The sequence below is a fragment of the Tachyglossus aculeatus genome, chromosome 22 (genome assembly GCF_015852505.1).
Source record: "Tachyglossus aculeatus isolate mTacAcu1 chromosome 22, mTacAcu1.pri, whole genome shotgun sequence".
In the NCBI taxonomy this organism is placed as follows: Eukaryota; Metazoa; Chordata; class Mammalia; order Monotremata; family Tachyglossidae; genus Tachyglossus; species Tachyglossus aculeatus.
This window is the reverse complement of record NC_052087.1, coordinates 48,549,883-48,575,122: the sequence shown is the minus strand read 5'-3', so window position 1 is coordinate 48,575,122 and position 25,240 is coordinate 48,549,883. Positions and strand designations below refer to the sequence as shown.

Sequence of the window (25,240 nt, the reverse complement as noted above, 5' to 3'; positions counted from 1 at the left end):
ACTTGTACATATCTATTCTATTTATTTTATTTTGTTAGTATGTTTGGTTTTTTTTGTTTTTTTTTTCCTCTGTCTCCCCCTTTTAGACTGTGAGCCCAATGTTGGGTAGGGACTGTCTCTATATGTTGCCAATTTGTACTTCCCAAGCGCTTAGTCCAGTGCTCTGCACATAGTAAGCGCTCAATAAATACGATTGATTGATTGATTGATTGATTTTCTCCGCTGACCTCTCACTCGTGTCCCGCTACCGGCCTGGGACGCCCTCCAAAATATCCAGCGGACAGTCGCTCTCCCCACCTTCAGGCCTTATTGAAGGCCCATCTCCTCCAAGAGGCCTTCCCTGACGGAGTATATACGTATATATGTTTGTACATATTTATTACTCTATTTATTTTACTTGTACATATCTATTCTATTTATTTTATTTTGTTAGTATGTTTGGTTTTTTGTTTTTTTTTTTCCTCTGTCTCCCCCTTTTAGACTGTGAGCCCAATGTTGGGTAGGGACTGTCTCTATATGTTGCCAACTTGTACTTCCCAAGCGCTTAGTCCAGTGCTCTGCACATAGTAAGCGCTCAATAAATACGATTGATTGATTGATTGATTGATTGATTGACCCCCGGTTCTCCCGCAGGTGAGCTTCCAGCACGAGACCTACCCGGCGGAGCCGGGCGCGGGGGGCTGCGGGGAGCGGCCCCTGGCCCGCCAGGTGTTCATCGTGCAGGAGCTGGAAATCCGGGATAGACTGGCCTCCTCCCAGATCAACAAGTTCCTGTACCTGCACACCAGCGAGAAGATGCCCCGCCGCGCCCACTCCAACATGGTACGCCGGGCCCGCCCGCCTGTTTCCGACCACTGGGAAAGCCCATTCCGGCCGGCTCCCGGTTTCCCAGTTAGCCCACGTTGCCCCCTGAAATAAACAATAATGATGGCATTTGTTAAGCGCTCATCATCGTCATCATCAATCGTATTTATTGAGCGCTTACTATGTGCAGAGCACTGGACTAAGCACTTGGGAAGTACAGATTGGCAACATCTAGAGACAGTCCCTACCCAACAGCGGGCTCACAGTCTAAAAGGGGGGAGACAGAGAACAAAACCAAACGTACTAACAAAATAAAAGAAATAGAATAGATATGTAGTACAAGTAAAATAGAGTAATAAATATGTACAAACATATATACATATATACAGGTGCTGTGGGGAAGGGAAGGAGGTAAGATGGGGGGCATGGAGAGGGGGACGAGGGAGAGAGGAAGGAAGGGGCTCAGTCTGGGAAGGCATCCTGGAGGAGGTGAGCTCTCAGCAGGGCCTTGGACATGGACGCTCTGAGGCCAAGCACTGTTCTAAGCACTGGGGGGAATACAGAAGCGGAGGAGCCCCTGTAAGCGCTCAATAAATACGACTGATTGATTCAGTCATGGTTATGAAGAAGCAGCGTGGCTCAGTGGAAAGAGCGCGGGCTTTGGAGTCACAGGTCATGGGTTCAAATCCCAGCCCCGCCTGTTGTCAGCTGGGTGACTTTGGGCAAGTCACTTCTCTGGGCCTCAGTTCCCTCATCTGTAAAATGGGGATAAAGACTGCGAGCCCCCCATGGGAAAACCGGATCACCTTGCAACGTCCCCCAGTGCTTAGAACAGTGCTTTGCACATAGTAAGCGCTTAATAAATGCCATCATTATTATTATTACTGAGCACTTACTGTGTGCGGAGCACTCTACAAAGCGCTTAGGAGAGTAGAATGCGACAGTAGACACATTCCCTGCCAACAGCGAGCTTCCTTCAATTCTCTAGACCTCAGTTACCTCATCTGTAAAACGGGGATGAAGACTGCGAGCCCCCCGTGGGGCAACCTGATCACCTTGCAACCTCCCCCAGTGCTTAGAACAGTGCTTTGCACATAGTAAGCGCTTAATAAATGCCATCATTATTATTATTACTGAGCACTTACTGTGTGCAGAGCACTCTACAAAGCGCTTAGGAGAGTAGAATGCGACAATAGACACATTCCCTGCCAACAGCGAGCTTCCTTCCATTCTCTAGACCTCAGTTCCCTCATCTGTAAAACGGGGATGAAGACTGCGAGCCCCCCGTGGGACAACCTGATCACCTTGCAACCTCCCCCAGCGCTTAGAACAGTGCTTTGCACATAGTAAGCGCTTAATAAATGCCATCATTATTATTATTACTGAGCACTTACTGTGTGCGGAGCACTGTACGAAGCGCTTAGGAGAGTAGAATGCGACAATAGACACATTCCCTGCCAACAGCGAGCTTCCTTCAATTCTCTAGACCTCAGTTACCTCATCTGTAAAACGGGGATGAAGACTGCGAGCCCCCCGTGGGGCAACCTGATCACCTTGCAACCTCCCCCAGTGCTTAGAACAGTGCTTTGCACATAGTAAGTGCTTAATAAATGCCATCATTATTGTTATTACTGAGCACTTACTGTGTGCAGAGCACTGTACGAAGCGCTTAGGAGAGTAGAATGTGACAATAGACACATTCCCTGCCAACAGCGAGCTTCCTTCAATTCTCTAGACCTCAGTTACCTCATCTGTAAAATGGGGATTAAGACTGTGAGCCCCAGGTGGGACAACCTGATCACCTTGTAACCTTCCCAGCGCTTAGAACAGTGCTTTGCACATAGTAAGCGCTTAATAAATGCCATTATTATTATTATTATGTGTGCCGTGTGACCTTGGGGAAGTCACTTCTCTTCTCTGAGCCTCAGTTACCCCACCTGTAAAATGGGGAATTAAGACTGTGAGCCCCCCGTGGGACAACCTGATCACCTTGTATCCCTCCCAGTGCTTAGAACAGTGCTTCGCACATAGTAAGCGCTTAACAAATGCCATTATTATTATTATTATTATTATTATTATTATTAGAACAGTGCTTTGCACATAGTAAGCGCTTAACAAATACCATCATTATTATTGTTATTATTATTAATAAATGCCATTATTATTATTGTTATTGTTTTGTTGTCTGTCTCCCCCTTCTAGACGGTGAGCCTATTGGTCATTGGTTAGAACAGTGCTTTGCACATAGTAAGCGCTTAACAAATACCATCATTGTTATTATTATGATGATGATGATTATTATTATTTCCCCGTTCTCTTCCTCCCGCTCTCCCTCTTCCTCCTCCCAGCTGACCATCAAAGCCCTGCACGTGGCCCCCGAGGCTGGCCTGGGGGGCCCCGAATGCTGCCTCCGCGTCTCCCTGATGCCCCTGCGGCTGAACGTCGACCAGGTAGGAAGGGGCCGCCTCCTCCCTTGCCCCCCGGCCTCCATCCCACCCTTCTCCTGGCCACCTGTCTCCGCCCCGCTTTCCCCTCATTCATTCATTCAGTCGTATTTATTGAGCGCTCACTGTGTGCAGAACACTGGACTAAGCGCCTGGGAAGTCCAAGTTGGCAACATCTAGAGACGGTCCCTACCCAACAGCGGGCTCACGGTCTTGAAGGGGGAGACAGACGACAAAACATATTAACAAAATAAAATAAATAGGATAAATATGTACAAATAAAATAGAGTAATAAATACACACGGGGGAGACAGAGAACAAAACAAAACGTATTAACAAAATAAAATAAATAGAATAAATATGTACAAATAAAATAGAGTAATAAATACGTACAAACATATATACAGGTGCTGTGGGGAGGGGAGACGCGTAAGGATGTAACCTGCAGAGATACTTAATTAGATGATGGCAGAGTAGGGCGCTGGAGGATGCCAACTTTTTATTCTCTACTTAAAAGATTACCTGTATGAACCCCAATTTACTTACATTCTTTTTAAAAAATCCCTAATTTTAGTACTTTGGAAATCCTGCAGTTCGCGTGCTTTTTCCCAACAGCCGAAACGTACAGGACACTGATTGAGAAGCAGCGTGGCTCAGTGGGAAGAGCCCGGGCTTTGGAGTCAGAGGTCCTGGGTTCAAACCCCGGCTCCGCCAATTGTCAGCTGTGTCATCTGGGGCAAGTCACTTCACTTCTCTGGGCCTCAGTTACCTCAGCTGTAAAATGGGAATTAATCAATCAGTCAATCAATCGTATTTATTGAGCGCTTACTGTGTGCAGAGCACTGTACTAAGCACTTGGGAAGTCCAAGTTGGCAACATATAGAGACAGTCCCTACCCAACAGTGGGCTCACAGTCTAAAATCAATCAATCAATCAATCGTATTTATTGAGCGCTTACTAGAGACAGTCCCTACCCAACAGTGGGCTCACAGTCTAAAAGGGGGAGACAGAGAACAAAACCAAACATACTAACAAAATAAAGTAAATAGAATAGATATGTACAAGTAAAATGAATAAATAAAGAGTAATAAATATGTACAAACATATATACGTATATACAGGTGCTGTGGGAAGAGAAGGAGGTAAGATGAGGGGATGGAGACGGGGACGAGGGGGAGAGGAAGGAAGGGGCTCGTCAGGGGCTCACAGATTAAGACTGTGAGCCCTCCGTGGGACAACCTGATCACCTTGTATCCTCCCCAGTGCTTAGAACAGTGCTTTGCACAGAGTAAGCGCTTAATAAATGCCATCATCATTATTATTATTATTCTTTAGAGTTACAGCTAATTAAGTCAACTCGCTTTGAGTCCTATAATGGCCTTTAAAACCCATCTCGGAGCCCTCATTTCAGACCCTTCTGAAGTGGTTGAACACTCACCAACTCTGACCATTGGACTGGGGGATGGCCAGGGCGAGGGGCACCCGCTCCCTCCGCTCCCTCCGCAAACATTGCTATTTATTGAGCGTTCACTCTGTGTAGAGTACAGTGAACTAAGTGCTTGGGGAAGTCCGGTGCCATCGAGTCGGTAGAATGGGAAACAGGTTCCCTACCCTGAGGGGGCTTAGTCTTGTGGGCAGCGGGGGCGGCAACCCCATCTACCCCCCTTGCCCCTCAACTGTAGACTAGACTCTAAGCTCATTGTGGGCAGGGAATGCGTGTTATATTGTACTGTACTCTCCCAAGCAATCAATCAATCAATCGTATTTATTGAGCGCTGACTGTGTGCAGAGCACTGGACTAAGCGCTTGGGAAGTACAAGTGGGAAGTACAACAAATATGTTGCCAGTTTGTACTTCCCAAGCGCTTAGTACAGTGCTCTGCACATAGTAAGTGCTCAATAAATACGATTGATGATGATGAAGTGGGCAACACATAGAGACAGTCCCTACCCAACAGTGGGCTCGCAGTCTAGAAGGGGGAGGCAGAGATCAAAACCAAACATATTAACAAAATAAAATAAATAGAATAGATATGTACAAGTAAAGTAGAGTACTCAATAAATACGATTAATTGAGTATCTGATTAACTGAACCAATTGAATTAGATTAGATTAATCTAATTCTAATCTAATTGAATTAGATTAATTGAATATTCCAAGCGCTTAGTCCAGTGCTCTGCACACAGTATGTTGGGTAGGGACCGTCTCTAGATGTTGCCAACTTGGACTTCCCAAGCGCTTAGTACAGTGCTCTGCACATAGTAAGCGCTCAATAAATACGACTGAATGACTGAATCCCCCCACAGTGCCTGTATATTTTATATATGTTTGTACGTATTTATTACTCTATTTTATTTGTACATATTTATTCTATTTATTTTAATTTGTTAATATGTTTGGTTTGTTCTCCGTCTCCCCCTTCTAGACTGTGATCCCACTGTTGGGTGGGGACCGTCTCTATATGTTGCCAACTTGTACTTCCCAAGCGCTTAGTACAGTGCTCTGCACATAGTAAGCGCTCAATAAATACGATTGAATGACTGAATCCCCCCCGCCCTACCTCCTTCCCCTCCCCACAGCACCTGTATATATGTATATATATTTGTACATATTTATTTTTCTATTTACTTTATTTGTACATATTTATTCTATGTATTTTAGTTTGTTAATACGTTTGGTTTGTTCTCCGTCTCCCCCTTCTAGACTGTGATCACGCTGTTGGGTAGGGACTGTCTCTATATGTTGCCAAGTTGTACTTCCCAAGCGCTTAGTACAGTGCTCTGCACATAGTAAGCACTCAATAAATACGATTGAATGAATGAATGAACAGTAAGCGCTCAATAAATACGATTGACTGACTGGCCAGCATCTCCCTCCCCATCTCCGCCCCTTCCCCTGACCAAGTGTGGAATCGAGGAGCACATGTCTCCATCCTTCCGGCCCCCTCTTGGTGCTTAGGACAGTGCTTGGCACCTAGTAAGAGCTTAACGAATATCATAATTATTAATTATGCTTGTCTGCTGTGTGACCTTGGGCAAGTCACTTCACTTCACTGTGCCTCGGTTCCCTCATCTGTAAAACGGGGATTGAGACTGTGAGCTCCATGTGGGACAGGGGCTTTGTCCAACTTGATCCCGCGCTTAGAACAGTGCTCTGCATATAGTAAGCGCTTAACAAATGCCATTGTTATTATTATTATTATTATTATTATTATTATTATTATTATTATTATTGCCAACGTGTACTTCCCAAGCGCTTAGTACAGTGCTCTGCACACAGTAAGTGCTCAATAAATACGATTGATTATTATTATTATTATTATTATTATTATTGCCAACGTGTACTTCCCAAGCACTTAGTACAGTGCTCTGCACACAGTAAGTGCTCAATAAATACGATTGATTATTATTATTATCATTATTATTACTATTGCCAACTTGTACTTCCCAAGCGCTTAGTACAGTGCTCTGCACACAGTAAGTGCTCAATAAATACGATTGATTATTATTATTGTGTCTACCCCAGCGCTTTGAACAGTGCTTGGTACATAGTTAACAGATGGGTTCAAATCCCGGCTCCGCCACTTGTCAGCTGTGTGACTTTGGGCAAGTCACTTCACTTCTCTGGGCCTCAGTTACCTCAACTGTAAAATGGGGATTAATACTGTGAGCCCCCCGTGGGACAACATGATCACCTTGTAACCTCCTAGCGCGTAGAACAGTGCTTGGTACATAGTAAGTGCTTAGTAAATGTCAGCTGTGTGACTTTGGGCAAGTCACTTAACTTCTCTGGGCCTCAGTTACCTCAACTGTAAAATGGGGATTAATACTGTGAGCCCCCTGTGGGACAACATGATCACCTTGTAACCTCCCTAGCACTTAGAACAGTGCTTGGCACATAGTAAGCGCTTAATAAATGCCGTTATTATTCAATCAATCATATTTATTGAGTGCTTACTGTGTGCAGAGCACTGTACTAAGCGCTTGGGAAGTACAAGTTGACAATATTGAGATGGTCCTTACCCAACAGTGGGCTCACAGTCTAGAAGGGGGAGACAGAGAACAAAACCAAAAATATTAACAAAATAAAATAAATAGAATAGATATGTACAAGTGAACTAAATAGAGTAATAAATATGTACAAACATATATACATATATACAGGTATATACATATATATACATGTATACACATATACATACATGTATGTAGAAGCAGCGTGGCTCAGTGGAAAGAGCACAGGCTTTGTAGTCAGAGGTCATGGGTTCGTATGCAGACTCCACCACATCAATCAATCAATCAATCGTATTTATTGAGCGCTTACTGTGTGCAGAGCACTGTACTAGTACAAGTTGGCAACATATAGAGACGGTCCCTACCCAACAGTGGGCTCACAGTCTAGAAGGGGGAGACAGAGAACAAAACCAAACGTACTAACAAAATAAAATGAATAGAATAGATATGTACAAGTAAAATAAATAAATGAATAAATAGAGTAATAAATCTGTACAAACATATATACATATATACAGGTGCTGTGGGGAAGGGAAGGAGGTAAGATGGGGGGATGGAGCTGTGTGACCTTGGGCAAGTCACTTAACTTCTCTGAGCCTCAGTGACCTCATCTGTCAAATGGGGATGAAGACTGTGAGCCCCACGTGGGACAACTTGATCACCTTGTATCCCCCCCCCAGCACTTAGAACAGTGCTCTGCACATAATAAGCACTTAACAAATGCCATCATTATTCATTATTATTACATATACATATTATTATTATTATACATTAGACTGTGACCCCACTGTTGGGTAGGACTGTCTCTATATGTTGCCAACTTGTACTTCCCAAGCGCTTAGTACAGTGCTCTGCACACAGTAAGCGCTCAATAAGTACGATTGATTGATTAACAAATGCCATCATTATTTATCATTATTATGTAGACATATTATTATTATTATACCATTAGACTGTGAACCCACTGTTGGGTAGGGACTGTCTCTATATGTTGCCAACTTGTACTTCCAAAGCGCTTAGTCCAGTGCTCTGCACACAGTAAGTGCTCAATAAATATGATTGATTGATTGATTGATTAACAAATGCCATCATTATTTATTATTATTACATATACATATTATTATTATTATACCATTAGACTGTGAATCCACTGTTGGGTAGGGACCGTCTCTGTTGCCAACTTGGACTTCCCAAGCGCTTAGTCCAGTGCTCTGCACACCGTAAGCACTCAATAAATACGATTGATTGATTGATTGATTAACAAATACCATCATTATTTATTATTATTATATATACATATTATTATTATATTATATTATCTTATATTATATTATTATTATGCCATTACCATTATACCATGTCTCTATATGTTGTCAACTTGTACTTCCCAAGCGCTTAGCCCAGTGCTCTGCACACAGTAAGCGCTCAATAAATACGATTGATTGATTGATTGATTGATACCATTATTATTATTATTATTCTCCAGGCCAGAGGCTTGTGTGGTTGGCTGGCACCTAAAGCGGGGTGGGGCCAGAGGTGGTGGGTGCCCCTCCAGACCAGAGCACACACTGGGGCAAGGCCGGGCGGGCTCTGCCACCCTCCAACCCGGGTCCGGGCGGTGCCGCTCCCCATCCCAGCTTTCCGGGGCCCTCCTTCCGAAGCCCCGGCACTCAGTCGGCTCTGCCTCGCCCCCAGGACGCCCTGCTCTTCCTGAAGGATTTCTTCACCAGCCTGGCGGCCGGCATCAACCCCGTGGTCCCTGCGGAGACGGCCGCGGAAGGTGAGGGGTCCGGGGAAGGGCCCCCCGCGGAGGGGCGAGCCCCCGCGGTGGGCCAAGGGGTGAAACTGGCACCGCCCTTTCCTCTCCACCCATCCCGCTCCCCTGCTCGTTCAAGCTCTCATCCTATCCCGTCTGGACTACTGCACCAGCCTTCTCTCTGATCTCCCATCCTCGTGTCTCTCTCCACTTCAGTCCATACTTCATGCTGCTGCCAGGATTATCTTTGTCCAGAAACGCTCTGGGCATATCACTCCCCTCCTCAAAAATCTCCAGTGGCTACCAATCAATCTGCGCATCGGGCAGGAACTCCTCACCCTGGGCTTCCAGGCTGTCCATCCATCCATCCCCTCGCCCCCTCCTACCTCATCTCCCTTCTGTCCTTCTCCAGCCCAGCCCGCACCCTCCGCTCCTCTGCCGCTAATCTCCTCACCGTCCCTCGTTCTCGCCTGTCCCGCCATCGACCCCCGGCCCACGTCATCCCCCGGGCCTGGAATGGCCTCCCTCTGCCCATCCACCAAGCTAGCTCTCTTCCTCCCTTCAAGGCCCTGCTGAGAGCTCACCTCCTCCAGGAGGCCTTCCCACACTCAGCCCCTTCCTTTCTCTCCCCCTCGTCCCCCTCTCCATCCCCCCACATCTTACCTCCTTCCCTTCCCCACAGCACCTGTATTTATGTATATATGGTTGTACATATTTATTACTCTATTTATTCATTTATTTTACTTGTACATATCTATCCTATTTATTTTATTTTGTCAGTATGTTTGGTCTTGTTCTCTGTCTCCCCCTTTTAGACTGTGAGCCCACTGTTGGGTGGGGACTGTCTCTATATGTTGCCAATTTGTACTTCCCAAGCGCTTAGTACAGTGCTCTGCACATAGTAAGTGCTCAATAAATACAATTGATGATGATGATGATGATTTTATTTTGTTAGTATGTTTGGTTTTGTTCTCTGTCTCCCCCCTTTTAGACTGTGAGCCCACTGTTGGGTAGGGACTGTCTCTATATGTTGCCAATTTGTACTTCCCAAGCGCTCAGTACAGTGCTCTGCACATAGTAAGTGCTCAATAAATACAATTGATGATGATGATGATGATCTCCCCGCAGCCCGCCCTGATCCCGGAAGCCGGCTCGCTGCCCCCCAGGAGGGAGGGGAGGGCCAGGGGCCCGAGACGGCGGGCTCCTTGGGTGCCACCTGCAGCGAGCACAGCTTCTCCTCCTCCTCCTCCTCCTCCTCTTCCGCCGCCACGGAACATCAGCCCATCTACTTCAGGTACCTCCCGGACCCCCTCGCCTTTTCCCCCCTCCTCATCCCCTCTCCCACCGGCACGGCTCCAATCCTCGGCGACTAGAATTGCCACCGATGCCCGAGGTTGGAGCCATCAATCAATCAATCGATGGTATTTCTTGAACGCTTACTACTACTAATAATAATGATGGCGTTTGTTAAGCACTCACTAGGTGCGAAGCACTGTTCTAAGCGCTGGGGGGGATGCAAGGTGATCTTTTAGACTGTGAGCCCACTGTTGGGTAGGGACTGTCCCTATATGTTGCCAACTTGGACTTCCCAAGCGCTTAGTACAGTGCTCTGCACACAGGAAGCGCTCAGTAAATACGATTGATGATGATGAGGTTGTCCCACGGGGGGCTCACAGTCTTCACCCCCATCTTACAGATGAGGTAGCTGAGGCCCAGAGAAGTGAAGTGACTTGTCCAAAGTCACCGAGCTGGCAAGCGGCGGAGGTGGGATTAGAACCCGTGACCTCTGGCTCCCAAGCCCGGGCTCTTTCCACTGAGCCACACTGCTTCTCTATAATAATGGTATTTGTTAAGCACTTACTATGTGCCAAGCACTGTTCTAAGCACTGGGGAGGATACAAGGTGATCAGGTTGTCCCACAGGGGGCTCCCAGTCTTAATCCCCATTTTCCAGATGAGGTCACTGAGGCCCAGAGAAGTGAAGTGACTTGCCCAAAGTCACCCAGCTGACAATTGGCAGAGCCAGGATTCGAATCCATGACCTCGGACTCCAAAGCCCGGGCTCTTTCCACTGAGCCACGCTTCTTCTTACTTACTTGCTGACTTTGTACTAAGTGCTTGGGAAAATACGGTACAACAATGTAACAGACGTGCTCCCTGACCACGAAGCAGCGTGGCTCAGTGGGCAGAGCCCGGGCTTTGGAGTCAGAGGGCATGGGTTCCAATCCCGGCTCCACCCGTTATCAGCTGCGTGGGCAAGTCACTTGACTTCTCTGGGCCTCAGTTCCCTCATCTGGAAAATGGGGGTGAAGACTGTGAGCCCCCCGTGGGGCAACCTGATCACCTTGTAACCTCCCCAGCGCTTAGAACGGCGCTTTGCACATAGCGAGCGCTTAATAAATGCCGTCATTATAGTCTAGAGGAGCTTATGCCTTCCTTCCCCTCCAGCCAGGACTAGGGGCCTCTGGGAGTCCACAGAGCATCCCTTGCTGCCCCAACTGTGAGCCCGCTGTTGGGTAGGGCCCGTCTCCATATATTGCCAACTTGTACTTCCCAAGCGCTTAGTCCAGTGCTCTGCACACAGTAAGCGCTCAATAAATACGATTGAATGAATGAGCGAATGACGGACTGCCTCTGCCTCTTCCCAGGGAGTTTCGTTTCACCTCGGAGGTGCCCATCTGGTTGGATTACCATGGCAAACACGTCACCATGGACCAGGTGGTGAGTGCCAGGGTTAGGGGGGCGGTGGGCGGGGGCACCCCCTTCCCCGAAGGACATCCCCCCACCCCCTGAGAGGGGGTGTATGCCCGACATATGTTGCCAACTTGGACTTCCCAAGCGCTCAGTACAGTGCTCTGCACACAGTAAGCGCTCAGTAAATACGATTGATTGATTGATTGATTGACAAAACGGAGCCCTCGGCCACCCGGTGGGAGTGGCCCCATTCTTCCGGGGGCCCACCCCGATGGGCGCTCCAAGAGAAGCAGCGCGGCTCAGTGGAAAGAGCCCGGGCTTCGGAGTCGGAGGTCACGGGTTCCTATCCCGGCTCCGCCAACTGTCAGCTGGGTGACTTTGGACACGTCACTTCACTTCTCTGGGCCTCAGTTCCCTCATCTGTCAAATGGGGATGAAGACTATTTTATTTTGTTAGTATGTTTGGTTTTGTTCTCTGTCTCCCCCTTTTAGACTGTGAGCCCACTGGTGGGTAGGGACTGTCTCTAGATGTTGCCAGTTGGTACTTCCCAAGCGCTCAGTCCAGTGCTCTGCACATAGTAAGCGCTCAATAAATACGATTGATGATGATGAAGACTGTGAGCCCCCCGTGGGACAGCCTTAACACGTTGTAACCTCCCCAGCGCTTAGAACGGTGCTTTGCATGTAGTAAGTGCTTAATAAATGCCATCACTATTCAAGCGGCTGAGGGACCGCCTTTGGAGAGGGGCGGAACGGGGGTCCCGGCCGGTTGGCTGTCTGCCCACCCTTTTTGGCTACCAAATGTCCCCTTGGGCTTCTGTTCTCCCCCACCTCTGGGCCCTCCCGCTCCCCTGCTCTCCTCTCTCCTCCCACTTCACCCCAGCTCGTACCCTTCACCCCTCTCAAGCCAACCGAGGCACTTGGCCTCCTAAGTACCGGGTTCTCGGAGACACCTCTTCCGGCTGCCGTGTTGGGGCTTCCTCCCTATTTGGAGCCTCCCTCCAAATATCTAATTGAATATCTAATTAACTGAATTACTTGAATTGGATTAGATGAATCTAATTCTAATCTAATTGAATTATTCCTCCAATAATTCAATTAGATTAGAATTAGATTCATCTAATCCAATTCAAGTAATTCAGTTAATTAGATATTCAATTAATCGTATTTATTGAGTACTCTACTTGTACGTATCTATTCTATTTATTTTATTCTGTTAATATTATTCAATCGTATTTATTGAGCGCTTACTGTGTGCAGAGCACTGTACTAAGCGCTTGGGAAGTACAAGTTGGCAACATATAGAGATGGTATTTTATTTTGTTAATATCAATCAATCAATCAATCGTATTTATTGAGCGCTTACTGTGTGCAGAGCACTGGACTAAGCGCTTGGGAAGTACAAGTGGGCAACATATAGAGACAGTCCCTACCCAACAGTGGGCTCACAGTTAATATCATCATCATCATCAATCGTATTTATTGAGCGCTTACTGTGTGCAGAGCACTGTACTAAGCACTTGGGAAGGACAAGTTGGCAACATATAGAGACAGTCCCTACCCAACAGTGGGCTCACAGTTAATATGTTTGGTTTTGTTGTCTGTCTCCCCCTTCTAGACTGTGAACCCACTGCTGGGTAGGGACCATCTCTAGATGTTGCCAACTTGGACTTCCCAAGCGCTCAGTCCAGTGCTGTGCACACAGTAAGCGCTCAATAAATCAATTGTCAATCATCATCATCATCATCAATCGTATTTATTGAGTGTTTACTGTGTGCAGAGCACTGTACTAAGCCCTTGGGAAGTACAAGTTGGCAACATCTAGAGACAGTCTCTACCCAACAGTGGGCCCACAGTCTAAAAGGGGGGAGACAGAAAACAAAACCAAACATACTAACAAAATAAAATAAATAGAATAGATATGTACAAGTAAAATAAATAAATGAATAAATAGAGTAATAAATATGTACACCCATATATACATATATACAGGTGCTGTGGGGAAGGGAAGGAGGTAAGATTGTGGGGATGGAGAGGGGGACGAGGGGGAGAGGAAGGAAGGGGCTCATTCCGGGAAGGCCTCCTGGAGGAGGTGAAATGCATTTGATTGATTGATTAAGCGCTTACTATGTGCATAGGACTGTTCTAAGCGCTGGATAGAAGCAGCGTGGCTCAGTGGAAAGAGCCCGGGCTTTGGAGTCAGAGGTCATGGGTTCGAATGCCGACTCCGCCCCATGTCTGCTGTGTGACCTTGGGCAAGTCACTTCTCTGAGCCTCAGTTTCCTCATCTGTAAAATGGGGATTACGACTGTGAGCCCCACGAGGGACAACCTGATCACCTTGTATCCCCCCCAGCGCTTAGAACAGTGCTTTGCACATAGTAAGTGCTTAACAAATGCCATGATTATTATTATTATTATTATTGGATAAATAAATATCATACAGGGCACCTTTGCTGGGATCCTCATCGGTCTGGCCCAACTCAACTGCTCTGAACTGAAGCTGAAGAGGCTCTGCTGTCGTCACGGGTGAGACCCGCCCCCACCGCCCGGTCCCTTTTGCCTTCCTCATGGTCGTCCCCCCCCCCCCCGACTAATAATAATAGGAATAATAATAATGATGGCATTTATTAAGCGCTCACTATGTGCAAAGCACTGTTCTAAGCGTTGGGGAGGTTACAGAGAAGCAGCGTGGCTCAGTGGAAAGAGCCCAGGCTTGGGAGTCAGAGATCAGGGGTTCTAATCCCGGCTCCGCCAATGGTCAGCTGTGTGACTTTGGGCAAGTCACTTCACTTCTCTGGGCCTCAGTTACCTCACCTGTAAAATGGGGATTAAGACTGTGAGCCCCACATGGGACAACCCGATCACCTTGTATCCTCCCCAGTGCTCAGAACAGTGCTTTGCATATAGTAAGCGCTTAATAAATACCAGAATTATTATTATTATTACAAGGTGATCGGGTTGTCCCATGGTGGGGCTCGCAGTCTTCATCCCCATTTTACGGATGAGGTCACTGAGGCCCAGAGAAGTGAAGTGACTTGCCCAAAGTCCCACAGCTGACAAGTGGCGGTGCTGGGATTTGAACCCATGACCTCTGACTCCAAAGCCCATGCTCTTTCCACTGAGCCACACTCCTAGGAATAATAATAATATTAATAGTATTTGTTAAGCGCTTACTCTGTGTCAAGCACTGTTCTAAGCGCTGGGGTGGATACCAGGTCATCAGGTTGGACACTGTCCCTGTCCCCCAGGGGCTCGCGGTCTTAATCCCCATTTGATGATGAGGGAACTGAGGCACAGAGAAGTTAGGTGACTCGCCCAAGGTCACACAGCAGACAAGCCGCCGAGGTGGGATTAGAATCCAGGTCCTTCCGACTCCCAAGGCCGGGCTGTAGCAACGAGGCCATGAGGCCGTTATTCCCCGGGGTCCCTCCTTGGGACTGTGGGAGGGGAGGGGAGAGAGGCCGTGATCATGTCAAGAAGCAGCGTGGCTCAGTGGAAAGAGCCCGGGCTTTGGAGTCAGAGGTCGTGGGTTCAAATTCCGCCTCCGCCACTTGTCAGCCAGGTGACTGTGGGCAAGTCACTTCTCTGGGCCTCAGTTCCCTCGTCTGTAAAATGGGGATGAAGACCGTGAGCCTCCCGTGGGACAACCCGATCACCTGGTAACCTCCCCAGCGCTTAGAACAGTGCCGTGCATGTGGTAAGCGCCTCATAAGCGCCATCATTATTATTATTGTGTCGTCCCAGGCTCCTGGGAGTGGACAAGGTGTTGGGCTACGCCCTGAACGAATGGCTGCAGGACATCCGCAAGAACCAGCTGCCGGGACTGCTGGGGGGCGTGGGCCCCATGCACTCGGTGGTCCAGCTCTGTGAGTGTACACAACTCCCCGAGGGGTCGGGGGCCCGATGGCCGCGGGAGAGGGGCGAGGGGGGCCGAGGGGGGGGGCTCTGACCCTCTGTCCGCCCCCAGACCACGGCCTGCGAGACCTGCTGTGGCTGCCCATCGAACAGTACCGGCGGGACGGGAGGATCATGCGGGGGCTGCAGCGCGGGGCCGCTTCCTTCGGCTCCTCCACCGCCTCCGCCGCCCTGGAGCTCAGCAACCGCCTCGTGCAGGCCATACAGGTGCGGGGCCGAGCGGGGGGACCCACCCTGAGGAGGCCGGGGTCCGGGGGAGCCCCTTACCGAGCAGGCTTCTCTGGGACTGTGAGCGCTAAAGGCCGAAATTATAATCATAATAATAATAATAATAATAATGATGGCATTTGTCAAGCACTTACTATGTGCAAAGCACCGTTCTAATCACTGGGGGGGATACAAGGTAATCAAGGTTGTCCCACATGGGGCTCACAGTCTTCATCCCCCTTTTACAGAGGAGGGAACTGAGGCGAGAGAAGTTAAGTGACTCGCCCAAGGTCACACAGCGGACATGTGGCGGAGCAGACATAATAATGGCATTTATTAAGCGCTTACTATGTGCAAAGCACTGTTCTCAGCGCTCGGGAGGTTATGAGGTGATCAGGTTGTCCCTCGGTGGGCTCACGGTCTTCATCCCCATTTTACAGAGGAGGGAACTGAGGCGAGAGAAGTGGCTCGCCCAAGGTCACACAGCGGACATGTGGCGGAGTAGACATAATAATAATAATGATGGCATTTATTAAGCGCTTACTGTGTGCAAAGAACTGTTCCCAGCGCTAGGGAGGTTATAAGGTGATCAGATTGTCCCTCGGTGGGCTCACAGTCTTCATCCCCATTTTACAGAGGAGGGAACTGAGGCGAGAGAAGTGACTCACCCAAGGTCACACAGCGGACATGTGGCGGAGCAGACATAATAGTAATAATAATGGCATTTATTAAGCGCTTACTATGTGCAAAGCACTGTTCTAAGCGCTAGGGAGGTTATAAGGCGATCAGGTTGTCCCTCGGCGGGCTCACGGTCTTCATCCTCATTTTACAGAGGAGGGAACTGAGGTGAGAGAAGTGACTCGCCCAAGGTCACACAGCGGACATGTGGCGGAGCAGACATAATAATAATAATAATGGCATTTATTAAGCGCTTACTATGTGCAAAGCACTGTTCTCAGCGCTAGGGAGGTTATAAGGTGATCAGGTTGTCCCTCGGTGGGCTCACAGTCTTCATCCCCATTTTACAGAGGAGGGAGCTGAGGCGAGAGAAGTGACTCGCCCAAGGTCACACAGCGGACATGTGGCAGAGCAGACATAATAATAATAATAATGGCATTTATTAAGTGCTTACTATGTGCAAAGCACTGTTGTAAGCGCTGGGGAGGTTGTAAGGTGATCAGGTTGGCCCTCAGTGGGCTCACAGTCTTCATCCCCATTTTACAGAGGAGGGAACTGAGGTGAGAGAAGTTAAGTGACTCGCCCAAGGTCACACAGCGGACATGTGGCGGAGCAGACATAATAATAATAAAATAATAATAATAATAATTACATTTTTTAAGCGCTTACTATGTGCAAAGCACTGTTCTAGGCACTAAGGAGGTTATGAGGTGATCAGGTTGTCCCTCGGGGGGCTCACGGTCTTCATCCCCATTTTACAGAGGAGGGAACTGAGGCGAGAGAAGTTGTGACATTTATTAAGCTCTTACTATGTGCAAAGCACTGTTCTCAGCGCTAGGGAGGTTATAAGGTAATCAGGTTGTCCCTCGGTGGGCTCACAGTCTTCATCCCCATTTTACAGAGGAGGGAACTGAGGTGAGAGAAGTTAAGTGACTCGCCCAAGGTCACACAGCAGACATGTGGCGGAGCAGACATAATAATAATAATAATAATAATAATGGCATTTATTAAGCGTTTACTATGTGCAAAGCACTGTTCTAAGCGCTAGGGAGGTTATGAGGTGATCAGGTTGTCCCTCGGTGGGCTCACAGTCTTCATCCCCATTTTACAGAGGAGGGAACTGAGGCGAGAGAAGTTAAGTGACTCGCCCAAGGTCACACAGCGGACATGTGGCGGAGCAGACATAATAATAATAATAATAATAATGGCATTTATTAAGCACTTACTATGTGCAAAGCACTGTTCTAAGCGCTAGGGAGGTTGTAAGGTGATCAGGTTGTCCCTCGGTGGGCTCACAGTCTTCATCCCCATTTTACAGAGGAGGGAACTGAGGCGAGAGAAGTTAAGTGACTCGCCCAAGGTCACACAGCAGACATGTGGCGGAGCGGACATAATAATAATAATAATGGCATTTATTAAGCGCTTACTATGTGCAAAGCACTGTTCCAAGCACTAGGGAGGTTATGAGGTGATCAGGTTGTCCCTCGGTGGGCTCACAGTCTTCATCCCCATTTTACAGATGTGGTAACTGAGGCCCAGAGAAGTGAAGTGACTTGCCCAAGGTCACCCAGCTGACAATTGACGGAGCCGGGGTTTGAACCAATGACCTCCGCCTCCAAAGCCCGGGCTCTTTCCACTGAGCCACGCTGCTTCCCTAACCCGTGACCTCTGACTCCCAAGCCCCTGCTCTTTCCAGAAATCCCAACCCCGAAGAGCAGGCGATGGTATTTATTGAGCGCTTATTGTGTGCAGAGCACTGTACTAAGCGCCTGGGAGGTACAAGTTGGCAACCTATATTCCTGCTGGAGGCTTTTGATAATCCAGTCGTGGGTTGGTTTGTTCTTTTAATTTTATTTTTCAGTGGTATTTAAGTACCTGACTACGTGCCAGGCACTGTACTAAGCTCTTAATAGCTCTTCTAGATTGTGAGCCCACTGTTGGGTAGGGACCGTCTCTAGATGTTGCCAACCTGTACTTCCCAAGCGCTTAGCACAGTGCTCTGCACACAGTAAGCGCTCAATAAATACGATCGAATGAATGAATGAAAGCTCTTGTAGGGACTGTCTCTGTATGTTGCCAATTTGTACTTCCCAAGCGCTCAGTCCAGTGCTCTGCACATAATAAGCGCTCAATAAATACGATTGATGATGATGATGATATGTTGCCAACCTGTACTTCCCAAGCGCTTAGTCCAGTGCCCTGCACACAGTAAGCGCTCAATAAATACGATTGAATGAATGAATCTGTGGAGGGCTTCGTGTGGGCAGAGCGCTGTACTGAGCGCTTGGGAGAGTACAACGCGACAGACACGGTTCCCTGCCCGCAGCGAGCTGACGGTCTCGGGGGGAAGATGGGCGTTAATAGAAAGAAAGAAGTGATAGATGTGGACGGAAGCGCTGAGGCGCTGGGAGGGAGGAGGAATAAAGGGAGCACGTCAGGGCGATGCAGAAGAAAGTGGGAGAAGAGAGTCGTTCATTGTCGTATTTATTGAGTGCCTACTGTGTGCAGAGCACTGTACTAAGCGCTTGGGAGAGTACGATGTAATAATAATAATAATAATGGCATTTATTAAGCGCTCACCATCATCACCATCAATCGTATTTATTGAGCGCTTACTATGTGCAGAGCACTGGACTAAGCGCTTGGGAAGTACAAATTGGCAACATCTAGAGACAGTCCCTACCCAACAGTGGGCTATGTGCTTAGAAAGCACTGTTGTAAGCGCTGGCGGGGTTATGAGGTGATCAGGTTCACGGGCTTTGGAGTCAGAGGTCATGGGTTCAAATCCCGGCTCTGCCAACTGTCAGCTGGGTGACTTTGGGCAAGTCACTTCACTTCTCTGGGCCTCAGTTACCTCATCTGTGAAATGGGGATTAAAACTGAGCCCCCTGTGGGACAACTTGATCGCTTTGTAACCTCCCCCAGCGCTTAGAACAGTGCTTTGCACATAGTAAGCGCTTAACAAATGCCATCATCGTCATCATCATCATCATCCCACGGAGGGGCTCACAGTCTTAATCCCCATTTTACAGATGAGGGAACTAAGGCACAGAGAAGTGAAGTGATTTGCCCAAAGTCACCCAGCTGACAATTGGCGGAGCCGGGATTTGAACCCATGACCTCTGACTCCAAAGCCTGTACTTTTGCCACTGAGCCACGCTGCTTCTCTAATAAACAGACACACTCCCTGCCCACAATGAGCTTACAGTCTAGTAATGGTCATGGGTTCAAATCCCAGCTCTGCCGCTTGTCAGCCGTGTGACTTCGGGCAAGTCACTTACCTTCTCTGTGCCTCAGTTCCCTCATCTATAAAATGGGGATTAAGATTGTGAGCCCCACATGGGACAACCTGTTCACCTTGTATCCCCCCAGCGCTTAGAACAGTGCTTCGCACATAGTAAGCGCTTCACAAATGCCATCATTATCAGTAGTAGCAGTAGAAGCAGCGTGGCTTGGTGGAAGGAGCCCGGGCTTGGGAGTCGGAGGTCGTGGGTTCTAATCCCGGCTCCGCCACTTATCAGCTGTGTGACTTCCGGCGCGTCACTTGACTTCTCTGGGCCTCGGTGACCCCATCTGGAAAATGGGGATTGGGACTGTGAGCCCCGCGTGGGACAACCTCGTTACTTAGCGGTTGGCCCAGTAGTAAGCACTTAACAAGTATCAATCGTATTTATTGAGCACTTACTGTGTGCAGAGCACTGTACTAAGCACTTGGGAAGTACAAATAGGCAACATGTAGAGACAGTCCCTACCCAACAGTGGGCTCACAGTCTAAAAGGGGGAGACAGAGAACAAAACCAAACATACTAACAAAATAAAATAAATAGAATAGATATGTACAAGTAAAATAAATAAATAAATAAATAAATAGAGTAATAAATATGTACAAAAATATATACATATATACAGCTGCTGTGGGGAAGGGAAGGAGGTAGGATGGGGGGATGGAGAGGGGGATGAGGGGGAGAGGAAGGAGGGGGCTGAGTGTGGGAAGGCCTCCTGGAGGAGGTGAGCTCTCGGTAGGGCCTTGAAGGGAGGAAGAGAGCGAGCTTGGCGGATGGGCGGAGGGAGAGCATTCCGGGCCTGGGGGATGACGTGGGCCGGGGATCGACGGCGGGACGGGCGAGAACGAGGTACGGTGAGGAGATTGGTGGCGGAGGAGCGGAGGGTGCGGGCTGGGCTGGAGAAAGAGAGAAGGGAGGTGAGGTAGGAGGGGGCCAGGGGATGGATGGATGGACAGCCTTGAAGCCCAGGGTGAGGAGTTTCTGCCCGATGCGCAGATTGATTGGTAGCCACTGGAGATTTTTGAGGAGGGGAGTGATATGCCCAGAGCGTTTCTGGACAAAGATAATCTGGGCAGCAGCATGAAGTATGGATTGAAGTGGAGAGAGACACGAGGATGGGAGATCAGAGAGAAGGCTGGTGCAGTAGTCCAGATGGGATAGGATGAGAGCTTGAATGAGCAGGGTAGTGGTATGGATGGAGAGGAAAGGGCGGATCTTGGCAATGTTGCGGAGCTGAGACCGGCAGGTTTTGGTGACGGCTTGGATGTGAGGGGTGAATGCGAGAGCGGAGTCGAGGATGACACCAAGGTTGCGGGCTTGTGAGACGGGAAGGATGGTAGTGCCGTCAACAGAGATGGGAAAGTCAGGGAGAGGGCAAGGTTTGGGAGGGAAGACAAGGAGCTCAGTCTTGGACATGTTGAGCTTTAGGTGGTGGGCGGACATCCAGATGGAGATGTCCCGAAGGCAGGAGGAGATGCGAGCCTGGAGGGAGGGGGAGAGAGCAGGGGCAGAGATGGAGATCTGGGTGTCATCAGCGTAGAGATGATAGTTGAAGCCGTGGGAGCGAATGAGGTCACCAAGGGAGGGCGTGTAGAAACTCATCGTAGTAGAAAGAAAGGAGGGTTTTAGTCGGGGGGCCGTGGTCGTCGCCCCCGGCCCCTGACCCTCCGGCTTCCGACCCTCCCGCCCAGGCGACGGCCGAGACCGTGTACGACATCCTGTCCCCGGCGGCGCCCGTCTCCCGCTCGCTGCAGGACAAGCGTTCCGCGCGGCGCCGGCTCCGCCGCGGCCAGCAGCCCGCCGACCTGCGAGAGGGCGTCGCCAAGGCCTATGACACCGTCCGAGAGGTACGTGGCTCGCTGGAAACAGCCCGGGCTGGGGAGTCGATCAGTCAGTCGTATTTATCGAGCGCTTACTGTGTGCAGAGCACTGGACTGAGCGCTTAAGAGCCAGAGGTCCTGGGTTCAAATCCCGGCTCCGCCACTCGTCAGCTGGGTGACTTCGGGCAAGTCACTTCACTTCATGATGGCGCTTATTAAGCGCTTACTATGTGCGAAGCGCCGTTCTAAGCGCTGGGGAGGTTACAAGGTGATCGGGTTGTCCCACGTGGGACAGTCTTCATCCCCATTTTCAATCAATCAATCAATCAATTGTATTTATTGAGCGTTTACTATGTGCAGAGCACTGTACTAAGCGCTTGGGAAGTACAAATTGGCAACATATAGAGACAGTCCCTACCCAACAGTGGGCTCACAGTCTAAAAGGGGGAGACAGAGAACAAAACCAAACATACTAACAAAATAAAATAAATAGAATAGATATGTACAAGTAAAATAAATAAATAAATAAATAGAGTAAAAATATGTACAAACATATATACATATATACAGGTGCTGTGGGGGAGGGAAGGAGGTAAGATGGGGGGATGGAGAGGGGGACGAGGGGGAGAGGAAGGAAGGGGCTCAGTCTGGGAAGGCCTCCTGGAGGCCTCATTTTCCAGATGAGGTCACTGAGGTACAGAGAAGTGAGGTGACTTGCCCAAAGTCACCCAGCTGACAAGTGGCGGAGTCCTGTGCTCTTCCCACTGAGCCACGCTGCTTCACTTCTCTGAAGCCTACTTCTAGACTGCGAGCCCACTGTTGGGTAGGGACCGTCTCTATACGTTGCCAACTTGGACGTCCCAAGCGCTTAGTACAGTGCTGGGCACACAGTAAGCACTCAATAAATATGATTGATTGCTTCTCTGTTCCCTCATCTGTCAAATGGGGATTTAGACCGTGAGCCCCCCGTGGGACAACCTGATCGTCATCATCATCATCATCAATCGTATTTATTGAGCGCTTACTGTGTGCAGAGCACTGTACTAAGTGCTTGGGAAGTACGAGATGGCAACATATAGAGACAGTCCCTACCCAACAGTGGGCTCACAGTCTAAAAGGGGGAGATAAAACCAAACATACTAACAAAATAAAATAGAATAGATATGTACAAGCAAAATAAATAAATAAATAAATAGAGTAATAAATATGTACAAACATATATACATATATACAGGTATATATATATATACACACATATATACAGGTATATATATATATACATATATACAGGTGTGTATATATATACATATATACAGATATATATATACACATACACATATATACAGGTATATATATATGCATATATACAGGTATATATACATATATACAGGTGTGTATATATATATATATATATACATATATACAGGTATACGTATATACATATACAGGTATATGATCACCTTGTAACCTCCCCAGTGGTTAGGACAGAAGCACAGAACGCAGAAGCAGCATGGCTCGGTGGAAAGAGCCCGGGCTTTGGAGTCAGAGGTGATGGGTTCAAATCCCGACTCCGCCGACTGCCGGCTGGGTGACTTTGGGCCAGTCACTTGACTTCTCTGGGCCTCAGTTACCTCGTCTGTAAAACGGGGATTGACTGTGAGCCCCCCGTGGGACAGCCCGATCACCTTGTAACCTCCCCAGCGCTCAGAACAGGGCTTTGCACATAGCAAGGGCTTAATAAATGCCGTTGTTATAATGATTAACAGTGCTTTGCACGTAGTAAGCGCTTAATAAATGCCAGTATTATTATCATTATCATTATTATTATTATTATTATTATTATTATTATTACTGGCCCCCGCTGACCTCCCTCCGACCTCCCCCGCCACAGGGCATCCTGGACACGGCCCAGACCATCTGCGACGTGGCGTCCCGGGGGCACGAGCAGAAGGGGCTAACGGGGGCCGTCGGGGGCGTGATCCGCCAGCTGCCCCCGACCGTGGTGAAGCCGCTCATCCTGGCCACGGAGGCCACGTCCAACCTCCTGGGGGGGATGCGCAACCAGATTCTGCCCGACGCCCACAAGGACCACGCCCTCAAATGGCGCTCCGACGAGGCCCGGGACTGAGGCCCGTCCCCCGTCCCCGCAGGTCCCCGGGGACCGTCCTTCGGGCCCCCGGCTCCTCCGGCCCCGTGGCCGTTGACTTCGACCTTTGACCCGGCCCCCAGGGACATCTCCGAAGTCTTCGCCGCCCGCCCGGGGCCGGAGGAGCCTCCCCCCGTCCCAGGCCTTGCCCCCAAGCCGTGGACGGGGCCACCTCCCCAGTCCCCCCTCCGTCATGCACCGCTGCCTTGCCCCGGGACAGACTTCCTCCCACCCTGGGATCTCCTCCAGCCAAGTGTCTTGCTGTGTCGCAGGGGCCCGGGCCCCGGGACACGCGTGTTCCATGTATTTTTTTCTTTTTAAGCCCCGCGTCGTCGTGGGCCGCGGCGTCTGCATGAAGCGGAATAAAATCCCCCAGCCACCTCTGCCCCTCTGTGCCGTGTCTCCCCGCGCCCGGACACGCACTCGGCCTGTCCGGGCCCCAAGACTCCTGCTCTTGTGTTCTCCGTGTCCTTCCCCGACGCCCCCCTCACCCCATCGCTGCTCGCCCTCGGCCGCGGGAGCCGAGAGAGACCGCCCGCCGGGGAGGAGCCCAGCAAGTAGCCGCTCCTGCCTCCATCGGGACGCTCCCTCGCTGACCACCGGCCCATGGGGATGGGAAAGGACAGGGGCAGGGCATCCCCCGGCCCTGGTAGGGGACCGCTTTCTGTTGCCCGGGCAGCGACGGATGCCCGCCCTTCTCGGGCGACGCCGTGAGAAGCGGCGTTTCACAGTGGATCCGAAGGCCGTGGGTTCTAATCCCGGCTCCGCCGCTTATCACGATGGCATTTATTAAGCGCTTACTATGTGCAAAGCACTGTTCTAAGCGCTGGGGAGTTTACAAGGCGATCAGGTTGTCCCACGGGGGGGCTCACGGTTTTAATCCCCGTTTTACAGATGAGGGAACTGAGGCACCGAAGTGAAGTGACTTGCCCAAGATCACACAGCTGACAAGTGGGCGGAGCCGGGATTTGAACCCATGACATCTGACTCCAAAGCCCAGGCTCTTTCCACTGAGCCACGCTGCTTCCCTAGCACGCTTGTCCGCTGGGCCAGTCACTTTACTTCTCCGGGCCTCAGTTGCCTCATCTGTAAAATGGGGATTGAGATTGTGAGCCCCTCGTGGGACGGCGACTGTGTCCACCCGGATTTGCTTGTATCCTCCCCAGAGCTTAGTACACATAGGAAATGCTTAACAAATACCACAGTTATTATTACTATTATTATTATTATTCCAGCCAGGGGCTTTAAGCCGGGCTGTAGCCTTCCGCATCTGGTTTGCCCCAGGTACCCCACCTGCCCCGTTCCCTAGACCCCATTTTCCCTCCCGTATCCGAGAAGACTGTGGTCCGGGCACCCCTCCAGGATAACGGCCTTCCCGGGATTGGGTGGGCCGCCCTGCCAGCTGGCTTCAGGAAGGGTGAAGGCCGGTGGGTGGGGCGGCGGGGAAAAAGGCCGGGTTGCCCTGAGTGGAGGCATCGG

General features: G+C 49.4%; 1 protein-coding gene across 3 annotated transcripts in view; it reads left to right on the top strand.

Moving 5' to 3' along the window:
* Positions 1–24,146, top strand: part of ATG2A (autophagy related 2A) — an 89,613-nt gene extending 65,467 nt beyond the window's left edge. For all 3 annotated transcript variants that reach the window (XM_038764465.1, XM_038764464.1, XM_038764463.1), the window contains 10 exons: positions 634–822; positions 3,153–3,254; positions 8,956–9,040; positions 10,145–10,310; positions 11,664–11,736; positions 14,155–14,237; positions 15,456–15,577; positions 15,679–15,833; positions 21,487–21,642; positions 23,507–24,146. In XM_038764465.1, the coding sequence (XP_038620393.1) occupies positions 634–822; positions 3,153–3,254; positions 8,956–9,040; positions 10,145–10,310; positions 11,664–11,736; positions 14,155–14,237; positions 15,456–15,577; positions 15,679–15,833; positions 21,487–21,642; positions 23,507–23,743 (1,368 nt within the window). In that variant the 3' untranslated portion in view covers positions 23,744–24,146. The remainder of the gene's footprint in view (positions 1–633; positions 823–3,152; positions 3,255–8,955; positions 9,041–10,144; positions 10,311–11,663; positions 11,737–14,154; positions 14,238–15,455; positions 15,578–15,678; positions 15,834–21,486; positions 21,643–23,506) is intronic.
* The last annotated feature ends 1,094 nt before the right edge of the window (positions 24,147–25,240 follow it).